This window comes from Aethalodelphis obliquidens, unplaced genomic scaffold, assembly GCF_003676395.1.
Source record: "Aethalodelphis obliquidens isolate GAN/ISIS:26980383/991018 unplaced genomic scaffold, ASM367639v1 scaffold28, whole genome shotgun sequence".
Taxonomy (NCBI): domain Eukaryota; kingdom Metazoa; phylum Chordata; class Mammalia; order Artiodactyla; family Delphinidae; genus Aethalodelphis; species Aethalodelphis obliquidens.
The window spans coordinates 6,200,138-6,217,053 of NW_020837972.1; the positions used below are offsets into that span (position 1 = coordinate 6,200,138).

Consider the following 16,916-nt stretch of genomic DNA (forward strand, 5'->3'; position numbering starts at 1 on the left):
AAAAAAAAAAAAAAAAAAAAAAAAAAAAAAAAAAAAGGAAAAGACAAGCCACAAACTTGGGAGGAAAAAACTGTAATACATACAACCAAAAGTATGGATTAAGACCCAGGACTCCTACAAATCAATTAGAAAAAAGACAAACCAAAAAAAAAAATGAGCCAAAGACTTTAACAGGTACTTCAAAGAAAAAAATTTTTTAAGGAAATCTGAATGGCCAATAGGTGTGAAAAGATGCTCAACGTCATTAGTTATGAGGGAAGTGCAAATTAAAACTATAATTTCAGATCCATCAGATTGCCTAAAATTTAAGTATGTCAATACCCCAGGTTGGCAGAACAATGAGAACTCTCAGATACTGCAGGCGGGAGTAGCAACTGATAGCCTGGAAAACAGTTCAGCATCACCCTAGGACCCAGCAATTCCATTCTGACGTAATGGAATGAAACTTTTTCATGTGTACCAAGAGATACGTCCAAGAACGGTCAGAGCAGAACTACTCCTCCTAGCAAAACACTGGAAACAACCCAACCACCTAAGAACACAGATAAATAAATTGTTTATACACAGACAACTTTACAGCAGTGTAAACAAATGGACTAAAACTATACTTATCAACATGAGTAAAACCCAAAAAACATGTTGAAAGAAAATATACAGCATGATTCCATTATATAGAAGTTCAAAAACAAGCAAAATTAAACCATATATTAATTAAGGATACGTTCATAGGTTGTAAAACTATAAAGAAAAGCAAGGGAATGATTATCACAAAAGTCAGGAAAGTGATTACCTCTCGGGAGAGGGAAGAGGAGGCTATCGGAGAGGGGCACATAGGAGACTTCTAAGGTACTGGCAATGCTCTATTTCTTAACCTGGGTGGTGGGTACATGGATGTTCACTTTATTATTAGGATGTAAACTGAATGTACACATTTATACACTCTATATTTCACAATAAAACAAATGTTAAAGATACTGTTTTACTTGCAACTATCAATTAGGGAAAAGTTTGTAGAGAGACGTTTACCGTAAAAGAGACGAACACTTACCAGTGTTTCTTCATAGGGTTTATATTTCTCCAGCTGCTGTAGTGCTTTGTTATAGTTCTGAATTACTGACTCTGGTATGGGGTCTTCTGACCATTCTTCATACTCTGCAAACGTTGCCTCCATATCTATTGAGAGATGGATTCAGCCCATGGGTCTTGCCATTGGGTTTTATCAACTCAAACACAGAGTAAACCCTGAGACTCAGGTGCCACCGGCCCCTCCCACATCTGTGGCCACAGGGCTCTTACTGATGGAATCCTGAGCTCTTCTGCTGAGCCCTGACTTGGTCTTAGACTCTGTCTCAAAGCACCATCCTGGGCAGCCCTACCACCTAGTTAATCAATCAGAGTAAATGAAACTAATAGCAACGCTCTAACCACACTTACCTACTGCTCCCTATGTTCTAACACTTCACATCCATCACCTCATTCGATCCTCACCACTCTAAGAGGGAGGTTCTACCATGATTCCCACTTTGCAGTTCAGGAAACATAAGCAGAGGGTTACATCAACTGGCCACAGTTAACAGGAGAACAAGGCTTTGAACCCAGGCAGTCTGACTCAAGTTCATGCTCTGCTCACCAAGCTGTACTGCCTCACACTGGTATGTGAGATTAAACATAGAAGCCAGCTCAGCTCTAGTCTTTTCTGCTTGTCACCCAAAGATTCAACTGGAGAGCCACTTCATAATTTGTCAAATCCAATCCAAATAAACCAGGAAGTAAAAAGAAATAACACCTGGGCTCAAGTAAAGTTGGCCAGAGGGGGCTTCCCTGGTGGCGCAGTGGTTGAGAGTCCGCCTGCCGATGCAGGGGACACGGGTTCATGCCCTGGTCCGGGAAGATCCCACATGCCGCAGAGCGGGTGGGCCCGTGAGCCATGGCCGCTGAGCCTGCACGTCTGGAGCCTGTGCTCCGCAATGGGAGAGGCCACAACAGTGAGAGGCCCGCGTACCGCAAAAAAAAAAAAAAAAAGTTGGCCAGAGGTTCTGAGGGTGTGCAACGCATAACCACACCTGGGGAACAAACAAGATGGCAGCACCCAATTCTTCCCATGCTCGGAAGTCCTCCCAGCGCTGCTCATGTTCAAGCTCAAAGGCTTGGCTTGCCAAAATATGTTCACACAAAAGGAGACTCCTTCCCAAGTCCCAAGAAATTCAGATAGGAACACTTCCAATCGACTGCGCTCCTGGGCCACCAGTTCACCTCCACAGGAGGAGGATATTAGCCCACCTACAAGCCCCACACTGTTATGGAGGTTACTTCTGAAGAGAAAATGCTCATAATGGAGCTCTTACTCAATAAAGTTCCCCCAGAAAACACAGGGAGTCAGTTTCCCTATTCCTTTCAGAGACCCTCTCTCTGCCTCCCTGACAATGTCTTAATACAGGAAACTAGGGGTCAGGAGGTCTGCTTCTAGTCCTGCCCCTGACCCTCGTAACCCACTTGAGCATGAACAATTCAAGATATGTTTTTCCCCAGGGCCCTGTCCACAGTGATACTGTCCAATGAGAATACGAACACCAGCCACGTTCGCCTCACGAGATGCTGGGAAAGGCCTAATCACGTGACATGCTCCAAAGCATTCTAAGAACGACGAAGGACTGGCTGTGGATGGGTCACTTTCTCTTACCGTAGAGTGGGATCGCCAACTGTCGCCGGAAGAGACTGTGGACTTTCTCCAGCTGTGAATCAAAGGTTTGTTCCCGGTCAAAAGGGGAAAGGAAGCCAGCTATGGGCTAAAGAAGCAAATTCGTAGTAAATGACAAACTCTGGTTCTTCCTACTTCAAAAAATATTTCAGCACATCTTTAGTTCACACTAAAAAAATTCATAGGACCTCTCATACACGAGGTATTGTGCCAAATGCTGCACGAGGCTCAAAAGTGAATGTTTTCCCTAGCAAGTGTTTATCAGGGGAGAGCAAGAAGGAATCCAAGAACGCAAGAGGGAAGAGATATGGGAACATATGTATATGTATAACTGATTCACTTTGTCATAAAGCAGAAACTAGCACACCATTGTAAAGAAATTATACCCCAATAAAGATGTTAAAAATAAAAAAAGAAATGTACCCAAATGACTACAACAAGATACAGCATAAGCATCACAAAAGCGAAGCGTCACAAGTATCAAAGGATGGCGGCTTGCTTCAAGCTGGTTTTCAGGGCTGAGTTTGTCATTATGAAGGGAGGGAATCAAGGAGAGGCTCCTGGAGGAGCTGGCACCAGGGACGCTCCTACAGGCTCTCCGGAGCTGGCGAAAGAGGAAAACAGACTCCCAGATGAAGGGAGGTCAAGAGTACAAGTACAGTGGCTGGAAAGTGCATGAACACCGAGGGGAGCGTGGGAGCAGACTCCACGTGGGGTCACAGCTGACACTCGAGACAGCCGCACGTGTCAGCCAGAGGCTCAGTCCCAACGCCTTAGTCCAGGGAAGGGGAGAGCACGACCGCACATTTCTCAACAGGGACACAATCAAGACGGGACTGGGCTACTTTAACCACAGTGATCTAACTTAAGGACAGGGCTCCACGGTACCAACAACAACTTTGTGGTCACACACAGAGTGGAAAAGAGACACTAGGGAGGGGACTGTAAAATTCTATAAATCATAGTCTAGTCTAAAAAGCGCAATTATGATGGGATCAAATCTCTCAGTTACTATGGGACATAATGTATATATACACATATATGCACACATACATATGTATACACACACACATATAAAATCTTTTTTTTGGAATGACTTCGTTATCCTTGTACTCTCACCTGAAACTAGTAACTAAAACAGGAGTATGTTTAAATATCAGGAAAAAATTGTAGGGTCATCTGTTCTTTAGTCAAAGAAGACATTCTTGCTACTCCACAAAGACTCGTGATTTTATTTACTGCCCACCCACTAAGTGACAGGCAAAGACCGTTTTGTTAACTATGTTTCCCCAAGACCACTTACGAGGACAGCCCTGGGTGGCCAAGGCAAGCACTGGTCACTCACCCGCGCAGCTTCCACGATGGCACTTTCAAACTCCCGATAAGCCTCCCAGATGGCGAGTCCCTTGGTCATGTGTAACCCGACGGACGAGAGGGCCCTTTCAAACACAGAGCGGACTTTCTCAAGGCCACCTTTCTGACCAATGCCGCCGACTGAGTACTGGCCGTACTCTAGCCAAATGTTAGGACCTAAAAATGAGAAGTGTTCTATTAGTTCAGGATACGAAATGCCCAAACATCAAAACTTTTGTTCTGATGAACAACAGAAGAAATGAGCCCACCAAAAAAGTACTCATTCATGGAGAAAGGGAAGAGCATCACCAACAAGTATCCCAGGTTCCCTGTACCAACACTGCAGCCCGAAAAGAAAGTCTATCTTAATGGCCCTACTAGGTATAACCACTGAGATCTGACTCCATAAACAGTACATGCCAAGTGGTAATATGTAATACGACTGATTATAGAGCTCATTTGTTAAAATTGAAGAAATCCAGTAAAGATTTAAATGAAAATAGTTACAAATCTGAGTGACTTTTCAGAAAGACTGCAAAGCCTAGAATTTTTCAACTTTTAAATCTTGATTCATTTTTAAGCCTTCTGATCAAAGTGAAACACAAAATTAAAAGCACCAATCCCGTTACTAGAGATTTTAAATCTCTAAAACACAACAAAAAAGACCTGGTTACCTTGTTTCTTTCACTTTTTAAACTTTCTATGTACTCACTCCTGCAGCACTAAGACCAATGAATTAAACTCTTTATGAATGCATCGATTCTTACTGCAAATATTGTGCCTATCAAGTCACTTTTCAGAGATCTGAAAATAATTTTTGATGCTCATACACTAACCTTGTAAAATAAAAATACTAGAAAGATAAAGCCAACATGAGAATTACTGTGTGTTTTCCTTAGGCTTGCTTTCTCAATGAAATAAGTCATTTCTAAAAACTTAGCTAAGGTTTGTGAGCTACTCTGTTTCTGCTCACCAGTACAGAGCTGCCATATGGGCTGCAAAACGAAAATGGAAATGAACTAGCTCTTGGAGCTGAAGCCCTTAGTGAGGGTTAGCCTAGTTTACAGAGGGTCTATGCTTCTCACTAGGGGAAATGCCCACAGAGGGAGTAAGGAAAATCAGATTGGAAAAAGGATATTTAATTAAAAATTGGAAACATTTTAAAATAATTTTTAAGAACACTCTGTCCATAGCATTGTGTGATATAGTCCTCGATGTATGTAGAGAAAATATTTAGAGACTTATACCATCAAACGGGATTTTTTTGTCTTCTTCTTTTTTTTGCGGTACGTGGGCCTCTCACTGCTGTGGCCTCTCCCGTTGCGGAGCAGAGGCTCCCGACACGCAGGCTCAGCGGCCATGGCTCATGGGCCCAGCCGCTCCGCGGCAATGTGGGATCCTCCTGGACCGGGGCACGAACCCGCGTCCCCTGCATCGGCAGGTGGACTCTCAACCACTGCGCCACCAGGGAAGCCCCCATCAAACGGGATTTTAAGGGAGGGAAGGCATCCACCTTCACTTTCACTGGTAAAATGTCAAGACCAGCAGACAAGGGATCTCCGTGGTAATGGAAGATTCTGCATCTCGATGCAATGGTGGGATAAAATATCACATTGTGTGTATACAATGTGTGTATACACACACATTGTACCAAGGTCCATTTCCCGGTGTTGAGTTTGTACTATAGTCATAAGATATTGGGGGAAACGGGATCAAGCAAGTACATAGGACTTCTCTGTACTATCTTTGCAATTTCCTATAAATCTATAAAAATGTCAAAATTAAATGTTTAAGTTTTTTAGTACTGGAAAAAAAAAAAAGCCTTCTGTCCAAAGCTTCTAAAAATCCAATCAATGTGTAAAAGGTAACCCTTAGTCATCTGGAAATACCAGGTAAGTTCTCCCTGCCAGATAAATGGTGGGGGTGAGTATATTCACCTCCTTCCTTCAAATATTTCTTCTACTTGTATTTTAAAACCTAAAGCCTCAACTGAAAACCACAAACAATGATAATAATAAATGAACTCCAATCTTTCCAATCGCTGGACGAATGCTCTTTACTGGGTAGCAACACCTCACAGTACAATCCACAGAGGCAGAGAGTGATGCTAGATGAGCCCACCTGACACCCTCAGAAGAGCCCGCAGGGAACTTACAGATGTAATCCTTCACCGCTTTCTCGAAGAGGTCATACACGTGCTCTCTGTCCAGGCCGTCCAGGGCCATGCTGATCTCGTCATGCAGCCACTCCAGCCAGAGCTCTACAAGACACCAGGGTCCCCTGCATTACCACCCCCAGCACCAAAGAGCGGGCTGAAAGCAGGGACTGCACCGTGAGGCATCAGCACGAGTACGGTTCATCCACCTTAAACAACCTGGCCCAGTTCACAGAAATTCAATTCTTAAAACCTGCACCAAGCACATAGAAGGCGTATGCTTCCAAAGAAGATCAATCACTAAAGTCATAATATCCCTAGAGTGGCCGGGCATTTTATATTTTGCGAAGCACTGATATATTTTCTCATTCAATCTTTGTCAAAAACCTATGAGGTAGGTGACAGGGACATTAATAACAATGGCATCTATCTAAGCATTTACAACATGCCAAGCATGTGTTAATAAATGTTGTGCACAGAATGGCTCTTCCAATCAATGTACTACAAGGCAGAAACTACTGTTATCCCCATTTTACTGCTGGGAAAACTGAGTCTTAATAAATTTGTTTATTCATTTATTTATTTTTGGCTGCACTGGGTCTTCGTGCTGAGAGCAGGCCCTCTCTGGTGGCGGCAAGCGGGGGCCACGCTTTGCCGCAGCGAGCAGGCCCCTCACTGTGGTGGCCTCTCCCATTGCGGAGCACAGGCTCTAGGCACGCAGGCTTCAGTAGCTGTGGCTCGCGGGCTCTAGAGCGCCGGCTCAGCAGCTGTGGCGCACGGGCTTAGTTGCTCCGTGGCATGTGGGATCCTCCCGGACCAGGGCTTGAACCTGCATCCCCTGCAGTGGCAGGTGGACTCCTAACCACTGTGCCACCAGGGAATTCCAAAACTGAGTCTTAGAATGTTTATATAATTTGTTTAAGGTCACACAGCTAGAAAGACATATAGCCAGGCAATCTGATTTCAGCTTCTATGCTCTGCAGTTATGCTTTGTGGGAGGGAGAAGGGGACAGAACTGGATCTAGGACCTGTGTTTTCCAACTTCTCCCTAAAAGATCAATTATGTATATTCACGGAGATTTAACTACAAAGATGCTCAGTGTAATTATGTTTCAAATAAGCAGAAATAACCTAAATGCCCAACTACTGTGGAACAAGTAAGGTATGAAACATTTAAATTAAAAATTATTTATGAAAGTTTAGTTATAATACATTTACAGTTATCTGTTTCTGAGAATGGATTAAATACACAAATACTAGAACAGGAAACAGAAAAGAAATGGGGGAAAAGTTTAATTACATAGAAATATTTTATGATAAAGTTAGGTTAAAGAAATTAGGATTCAAAACATGAGTCAGTATCGCATGACCACAAGTATGTTTAGCAAAAACTAGAAGAGGATAAACTAAAAATCGCTGACTTTGGATGATGGGTTTTCTTCTTTCCACTATACTTATATGTTCCAAATTTTCTATAAGGAGCATGTCCCACTTTCAGCACTGAAAAAAAAGGACACTCTTCAATTCTCTGTGTTTATAAAAGCAGCCCAACTGTGGAAGCCTTACCTTCGGTCAAAGGAAAGATCTCGCTCATCTTCTGGCGGGCCATCCTCACTTTGGTAAGCTCCCCTTCCAACCGAAGCAACCGGATCAGGTCCACGTGGCAGTTGTAGTCATAGACGTTGATAGACAGCTAGAAGAAAAAGGAACAGAAGTTGAAATTTAGAATGCCATCATCAAAATAACTCAGCTTTGGGCTTCCCTGGTGGCGCAGTGGTTGAGAGTCCACCTGCCAATGCAGGGGACACGGGTTCGTGCCCCGGTCTGGGAGGATCCCACATGCCGCGGAGCAGCTGGGCCCGTGAGCCATGACCACTGAGCCTGCGCGTCCGGAGCCTGTGCTCCACAATGGGAGAGGCCACAACAGTGAGAGGCCCGCGTACTGCAAAAAAAAAAAAAAAACCACTCAGCTTCTTTCACCATTGGTGACGACACATGTCTGCCACAAGCACAAAATATGTGCAATGTGGGAGAGCCACGAAAAGAGCAAGGCAACGTTTACCTTCAGGAAGAGGGAGAAAAATCCACAAGAAAGAGCTTTTTATAATAATCTTAACGCTCTCAATTCCTGTCAGAACACATGTGGGTTCTCTCTGAAATACAGAAAACATTCTAATGAAGCAAATAAATAAACACAAAGTATGACCTGAGGCAAGTTATTAACTTTTCTAAGCCTCCATTCCCTCATCTGTAAAATGGGATACACCACTAGGTTCTAGCTCGTAAGGTTCTTGTGAGGTTTTTTTTTTAAATAGAGCTTTATTGGAGTATAATTGCTTCACAATACTGTGTTAGTTTCTGTTGTACACCAAAGTGAATCAGCCATATGCATACACATGTCCCCATATCCCCTCCCTCTTGAGCCTCCCTCCTACCCTTGTTATCCCACTGAAAGGTAATTTAGTATCACGCTGTAGCACATGCCAGGTACATCAGTAAGAGCTCTTTTCTTTTACTAAACAAACAAACAAATGAAAATCCCTATCGGGAGAAACAAGAACGGCAACAGACTGATGAAGCTGAGTGATAGGTACAAAAACGTTTATATTTCAAGTTAAAAGTTAATAAATTAAGATAACTGCTTCCAAAGCTATCAGACATCTGAGGCAAAGGAAAACTAAAAGAACTTGTCACTAGCAGACTTACTCTTAAAGAATAGCTAAAGGAATTTCTTCAAACAGAAAGCAAATGATAAGAGAAATCCTGGAGCATCAGGAAGGAAGAAAGAGCAGAAATATGGCTAAATACAATAGATGATCCTTCTCTTCATGAGTCTTCTAAATCGTATGATAATGGAAATAAAAATTTTAAGGCTATCTGATACCCAAAACAATGACATTTCAAAGGAGGAATGGTAAAGGGACCTAAATAGGAAGGTTTCCACACTTCACTCAGGGGTAAAACATAGATACCATGTAAGTCAAATATACTGAAATACCCAAAGCAACCACTGAGAAACTATATAAAGCAATACTCTAAAAATCACTATAAATAAATCAAGCTGGAATACTAAAGAATGTTCAAATAACCCATACGAAGGCAAGAAACGAGAAACAGGAGAACAAGCAACACAGGAAACAAACAGAAAATTTAAAAATGTCAGGCTTTAGACCTAACGTATCAATAGTTACCTTCAAAGTATATGATCTAAACATACTAATTAAAAGACAGAGAATGGCAGAGTGGATAAAAACACAACTCACCTCTATGCTGATTACAAGAAACTCACTTCAAATTCAAGGATGTAGGTAGGTTCAAAGTAAAAGGATGGGGAAAGATACAGCATGCAAACATTAAACAAAAAGAAGCAAAAAGTGACTATACTAATATCACATCAAGTAGACTTTACAGCAAAGAAAATTATCAGAGATAAAATGGGACATTACATAATGATAAAAAGATCAGCCCACCTGGAAGACAAAACAATCCTAAAAGTGCATGCACCAAACAACAGAACCTCAAAATAGATGAAGCAAAAACTGATAGAGCTAAGAGAAGAAACAGACACAACCACAATTATATTGGGAATTTCAACATCCCCCACTTCAGCAACTAAAAGAATTACCAAACAGATAATCAGCAAGAATATAAAAGAACTCAACACCACCATTAACCAACATGATCTAATTGCTATATATAGAACACTCTACCCAACAATAACAGAATAACACATTTTTCTCAAGTGCCCAAGGAACATTCACTGAGACCACATCCTGGGCCATAAAACAAACCTCAACAAATTTGTAAAAACTTAAATCATACAGAGTATGTTTTCCGATAACAATCAATTACTGTAGGAATATCTCTAAATGCTTGAAAATCAAGCAATACACTTCTAAATAATCTATGAGTCAAAGAGGAAATCTCAAAGAAAATTTAAAATACACAGAACTCAATGAAAATGCAAACACAGCAAATTAAAATAAGTGGACTGCAGCTAGCAGAGTGGACAGGAAAACTTACAGAACTAAATTCAATGTACAAAAAGAATTATACACCATGACTAAGTGGGAGTTATTCCAAGTATGCAAGGCTAGCTCAATCTTTGAAAAGCAATCACTGTAGTCCACGATATATCAAGCTAAGGAACAAAAATCATGGTATCAATTGATACAGAAAATGCATTTGACAAAATCCAACAACCATTCATGATAAAAACACTCAGAAAGTTAGGACTTTATCAAAATTAAAACTTTTTGCTCTGTAAAAGACTCTGTTAAGAGGATGCAAAGACAAGCTACAGACTGGAAAAAAGAATTTACAAACCACATATCTGACAAAGGACTAATAATATCTAAAAGATATAACTCCAAACTCAACAGTAAGAAACAAACAATCCAAATAAAATAAAAAGTAGGCAAAAGACATGAACCAACATGTACTGGGTTGGCCAAAAAGGTCTTTTGGGTTTTTCCGTACGATGTTACAGAAAAACTCGAATGAACTTTTTGGCCAACCCAATATATCCAGGGGACACAGATGGCAAGTGAGTGCACATGAATAACGGTCAGGGAAATACAAACTAACACCACAATGAGCTATCCTTACACACCTATCAGAACAGCCAAAAGGAAAAACAGTGACACCAACAAATGCCAGAGAAGATGCAAAAAAACTGGATCACTCATACATTGCTGATGAGAATATAAAATGGGTACAGCAACTCAGGAAACTGTTTTCGGCAGTCTCCCATAGAACTCAACACACAAGTACCATATCACCCAGCAACTGCACCCTTGGGTGTTTTTCCAGAGAAATAAAACCTATGTTCACACAAACATCTGTACAGGAATGTGCATAACAGCTGTATTCCTAACAGCTACATCTGGAAAGAACCCAGAAGTCCTTCAATGGGTGAATGGGTAAACAAACCATGGAACACGCACGCCGCGGAATACTACCTAGCCATAAAAAGGAACAAATAAACACACAACTCAGATGAATCTTGAAGGAATTATGCTGAGTGAAAAAAGGTCATCCCCAAAGGTTACATACTATATGATTCCATTTACATAACATTATTGAAATGATAAAATTGTAGAAATGGAGATCAGATTAGTGGGTGCTAGAGGTCAGGAACTGTGGCTCTATCAGGGCAGGAGGAGGGATCCTGAGGTGACAGAGCCAATTTGTGTGCTGACTTTGTCAACGTCAATACGTGGGTTGTGAGACTGTACTATAGTTTTACAAAAGGTCACCAGTGGGGGAAACTGGGTAAAGGGTACACAGGATCTCTCTGTATTATTTCCTGCAACTGGAGGGAAACCTACAATTACCTCAAAATGAAAAGTTTAATTTTTTAAAAAGCTTTCAGGGACTTCCCTGGTGGTGCAGTGGTTAAGAATCCGTCTGCCAATGCAGGGGACACAGGTTCGAACCCTGGTCCGGGAAGATCCCACATGCCGCGGAGCAACCAAGCCCATGCGCCACAACTACTGAGCCTGAGCTCTAGGGCCCATGAGCCACATCTACTGAAGCCCACGCGCCAGGAGCCCATGCTCTGCAACAAGAGAAGCCACCACAATGAGAAGCTCGCGTGCCGCAAGGAAGAGTAGCCCCCTCTTGCCACAACGAGAGAGAGCCTGCGCGCAGCAACGAAAACCCAACACAGCCAAAAATAAATCTTTAAAAAAAAAAAAAGCTTTCAAACAAGTTGGGGTATGGGGTTACATTAAGTCTATACACCACGACTAGACTAGTATCTACTCTTCCAACGTCTGCCACATTTCAGCAATAAATATTTCCCTCTCCAGAGATGACAGATGACCTATAATTCATTCGACTAACATTGCCATTTGACAATATACTCTTAGTAATCTAGACCCTAGTTATTGCATTAAACTGCACACAGGAGGATCTGTCTCAGCAGGTAGCAAGTCTCAGCAGTAATGCGTTAGACCACGGAATTGACACGGGACAGACAAACTGACCAACAGAACACTAGAAAGCGCCCAGAAACAGACCCACGCAACCAGAAAGTATATCACAGAGGGACACTGGGTGTATCCACTAAAATGAATTCATGACCCATGACCATGGCCCCAGTTTGAAAAATACTGACTTAGAGAAACTCTTACAGGGTTTGAGACTAGCACAGTTTAACAGTAACAATGTTCCTTGTAGCTTGTTTGTAATACGAAAAAAAAACTGTAAGCAATTCAAATGCCAGAACAACCAATAAGCTGTGGGCTACTCACACCCTGGTGTACTGAACACACAGGAGTCAAAATGGATAACCTGCAACTGCAAGAACACGGCTGAACCTTAGAAACACACTGCTGAGTGGAAAGCAGTCCCGGATGATTACACATTGCATGATACACTTTTTTAAAAGCTCAAAAACAAACAAAAGTGACAATATATGCTTAGGAATGCATACTTAGAGGATAAAACTATACATGTTTTAAAAGAGAAGGAAGCACTCAAGATTCAAAAAAGCAGTTACCTGGGTTTGAGGAGGGGATGGGGTCAAGGCAGGGCACTGGCACCGGGGAGAAGCCGCGGGGACGGGCAGCAGTACTGATGAAGTCCCCACTCTTAGAGCAAGGGGCAGAGCAAGGGTGCTCATCTCATTACCATCCTTTACAATTTACAGATGTGAACTGCTTTGTACGGATCAAATTACACACAAGTAGGTAATAAAGAAGAATCAATATCAGGTAAGCCCATGACCTATAATTTAAAAAAAATCTTTTAGCAATGTTCTCCTGCTCATGATTTATAGAACTTGACAGGCTGAACCCACCCCATGATTATGTGATAGGCTGTAAAAGGACAGGACAAGGTCAGGACACAAGTGTTCTAACGTCCACGGGTTCTGTTTCCCCGTCTGTACCGGAAGGCACTGGAGTACACCTCTGCATCTCAAGTGGACTGCCATGATGCACTGATGTCTCAAAATTGGCTGTCAAGTGTGTCACTCAAGTAACCACAGTGAAAGAACTGAAGATCATGGAAGATGTACTCTCCTCACGAAGGAGCAGGCGCAGTTCTCCCTGTCACCCCATCACTCGCAACTCACCTGGGTCTGAATGTGTTTTCTGAGCGTGAAGGGGGGTGGGCAAGTCCTGCCTAGCCAGCCTGAGTAATGTCTATGCAAGCGGCCCTCCCGTGAACACCAGACGGAGGTCAGAAGAGAAACGTAGAAAACTCACTGAAGTAAAGGAACTGTCTCTAGGATGGTTTTTGATCTAAATTTCTGATTTTTAGGTCCAAATAATGAAGATACTATATATGGAGATGTGCTCTCAGAGCACGTACATTAAATGCACACTGACATGCATTTAAGAGACCTTCCAGAGTGTTCAACCAGCACTGACAAATGAGCACATGTGCCGGTCTAGTCTGGTCTCAGAACACTGTTAACGACAAAGGATGCTTTAAAGAAAGAGAAGGCTTAGCCAACGTGCAAGCGCTCTGCGAATTAAATTTCCTAACTCCCTAACAGCACAACCTGACCCTGGACTGGGGGCGGAGAGGTGACAGAGAGGCCTGGTGGAGAGGACACTTAGCTGCAATCACAGGAAAGGGGGGCGGGGAGGAGAAGGGAGCAGGTCCCATCACTGCATCTACTGTGTGTCAAACTGTGCCTGGAGCTTTACACACCTCTTGTCACTCAAGCTCCACAACAGCCCTGTGAGGGAGGCACTACTACAACCCTCCCTTTACCAACTGGCACAGCAGGCTCAGAGCGCTGACATGACCTGTAAGATACCATGAGGTGCCACTTTTAGTTTCAGGCCAAAAACACAAATGGTGGGAAATCTCCGCTTTTGTTACATGGACAGATACTACTAACTGCGAGCTTTCATAAACACACTCAGGGCGAGAACTGGAATTTGCAAATACGACAAGGCCGAGGATTTCACAGACCTCTCCGGAAGTTACCGACCATCGTGCTCCACGAGGAGAGTCATTACAGCAGGAACTAGAGGCTGTGGGATTAGGAGGAGGTGGGAGGGAGTTTTGGAAAAATTGAAAAGTCCATTTCTAGACCCTCCGGAAAAGAAGATAAAGCCAGAGGCTCTTCAATTCACCATCACCTGCCAGATCCCATCCTGTGTGGTCACCTTTGGTGGCCTGAGGCAGGGCTGGCAACTGCACAATACCAGTAGGCCGGTGGCCTCTGCCCTGACCCACCCTCCTCTCTAGTAAGCTGGGTACCTCACCTCATCAAGGACTTAATCGCTCTGCTTCCAAGCCTCCCCTTCCCCTAAAAAGGTAATCCTCTTTCCCCTACCGAGTAAGCTAATGGCTCATTGAAAGGCCCAAGGCCAGAAGAACAGATTTCCACCAGGACAGGGACACAGTCCGCCTGGCACCTCGTATCACACTGCTGAATGAATAAAAGACTGAATGGACTTCGGCGTGCTTATTTATAAAAAGCAGAAATGGTAACCACCTGCCTACCCCCAGCTGGTTCAGATGCAATGACAAGTGGGACAGATATACCAAAAGATAATATAACTGTTTCACAACTTAACAAAAACATCACCTCGAGAGAGGATGTTATAAGGAATCTCACACCCAGCAAAGTGAGAAACCCAGGCTAACAACCTCACATCACTAAGTAATTTCATAGCCAGTGTGGCATTCAGTCCACAGACAACCCTGAAAAATTCAAAACCCCTTACGAGTGACTAAGCAAATCATTTCATCATTCCTTCTGTGCCTCAGTTTCCTCATCTGTAAAATGAGAATGTGCTCCATCTGTTTGCCCCTCCAAATCCACTCCACCCTCTCTCTTCCCCGTCCTGTGACCCACTGTGTGGACCACACTGATGAGGTCTCTGGCTGTCTTGCTTCCAGCAGACGGCACCAGCAGACTGTTTGGAGAGAGGCAGAGCAGTAGGTCAGGGTACTTCTTCCCCACCCCAATCCCTGATGGGAAACTGGGGCCGCACCCCTGGAACAAACGTCTCACCTCCTCTCAGGTGTTGTCTCCACACAACTACTTGGAAAACCAGTCCCTCCCATCACCTCTTCAGGCCTAAAGGTGGACACCTAAAGGTCCTGCTACTACTAGCCCTGGGGTACCGAACCTTTACTCCTGATTTCCCTGCTCTAGACACAGTAGTCCCTTTACTGACCTTTTCTCAAACTTTCTTAATTTGAATGTGCCACCTACTTCTTGCTGGAATCCTAGATTACACAAGAGATACCACCACCTGTATCTCATAAGGTTACAGATTAGAAATCACGTAGCTACTAGGGCCAGGCCCCGAGCTTTAATTACCATTATAACAAACCTATGTGCGGAAATCGTTTCTCCCAATTTACAAATGAGGAAGCCGAGGCTGAGAGAGATTAAGAAATTCACCCAAGCGCACGCAAGGGTGGAAGAGCCAGAACTGGGGCCTTAGGCTCCAGACGCTGTAATCGCTCCCTTTCCATTTCTATTATCACCGTCACCATTAATATTTTCCCGACCACGCCATAGTTCATCAGCGTCGTCATTCCTACAGGCAAATAACTCTCTTTTAGAAATAAAATTTTATTTCTCGTGCTGGACAGCTGAACGGTGTGGCTAAAAGCGGGAGTTCTGGAGTCGTTTCAAAGTTCAAAGCCTGTCTCGCCAAAAGCCTGTCTCGCCATTTGCAGGAATTGTAATCTTGAGCAAGAGAATTCCCTCCACCAAGAGCCTCAGTTTCCTCCCATAAAACGGGAAATACACTACTTCCTTCAGCGGGTTCTTGCGAGGGTTCAATGGGATAACGGTTGCAAATCACCTGGCAAGCAGTAAGCGTTCGAAGGACGGGAGACGCGCTGATGAATTGCGCTTTGGCGGCCTTGGCGGCTTTATTACCGCCGAGGACAAGGGAGGCGGGCCGGGGCCTGGGAACCTGAGGGAAGGAGCCCGCCGCCCACCCCCGCGCTCACCTGCTCCTCCAGCCGCTCGATCTCCAGCTGGTTCTTCTCCTCTTCGTCGTACTCCCACTCGTACTCCCCCGGGGAGCTCTCGGCCGAGGAAGCCATGGCGTACTCCTCATCTCCATCGCTCTCACTCACGCCTTCCTCCTGCTGGTCCCACTCCGGCCCCACGGTCTTGTACGTCGCGGCGGCCACGGCCCGCGATAACACCTTCCTCCTCGTCCTAGCCTCCTTAGCTTCAGCCTCCTCCCCCTCGGCCTTGGGTCCGGCCTTGGGCTCAGCCTCCGCTTCCGAAGCCGATGCTGCTGCCGCCGTCGCCATCTTGCGCTTCCAGTGACTCCCGGGTCCTCACTCTGCCGCCGAAGACCCACTGAAATAGAAGCTGCCCGCGGCGCGCGCCTGATCAAAACCGCGCTCCCCTGCCACCTAGAGAGAAACTGTGAGCCACGGATGACGGCGAAACCTCGAAATACACGAAACCCATGCTATTTTATTACTTTTAATAGTTCTTGTTGGAGGAAAAAGAACTCGCTAACAGGGCATGTGTTTCGCCACAACTTCGGACAGAAGTTGGGTCCTTAGACAGGAAGTGGAAGCCATAGAGGAAGTCATAGAGTGAGCGTGATGATTGACATTAAGAGTTTGCCGCCATCTTGAGAAGGTCAAAATGATTCTTGGAATTAATGCCTTACCACCTGTTCTGACCTGGCGCGTGGTTCAGTCTCCCCAGTAACTGAGCCTCAAATGCAGAGAAAAGTCTAAGTCCTCGGGGAAGGATCG

General features: G+C 44.0%; 1 protein-coding gene across 2 annotated transcripts in view; it reads right to left on the reverse strand.

Annotated features, from left to right (window-relative positions):
- Positions 1-16,478, reverse strand: part of SART3 (spliceosome associated factor 3, U4/U6 recycling protein) — a 33,846-nt gene extending 17,368 nt beyond the window's left edge. The window contains exons 1-6 of one of the 2 annotated variants that reach the window (XM_027124453.1): positions 16,146-16,472; positions 7,773-7,899; positions 6,207-6,311; positions 4,044-4,228; positions 2,681-2,786; positions 1,049-1,173 (exon numbers count right to left, since the gene is read on the reverse strand). In XM_027124453.1, the coding sequence (XP_026980254.1) occupies positions 1,049-1,173; positions 2,681-2,786; positions 4,044-4,228; positions 6,207-6,311; positions 7,773-7,899; positions 16,146-16,457 (960 nt within the window). In that variant the 5' untranslated portion in view covers positions 16,458-16,472. Of the gene's footprint in view, positions 1-1,048; positions 1,174-2,680; positions 2,787-4,043; positions 4,229-6,206; positions 6,312-7,772; positions 7,900-16,145 lie in introns of both variants that reach the window. The other variant, XM_027124454.1, reaches the window with a different exon arrangement.
- Positions 16,479-16,916: the final 438 nt, after the last annotated feature.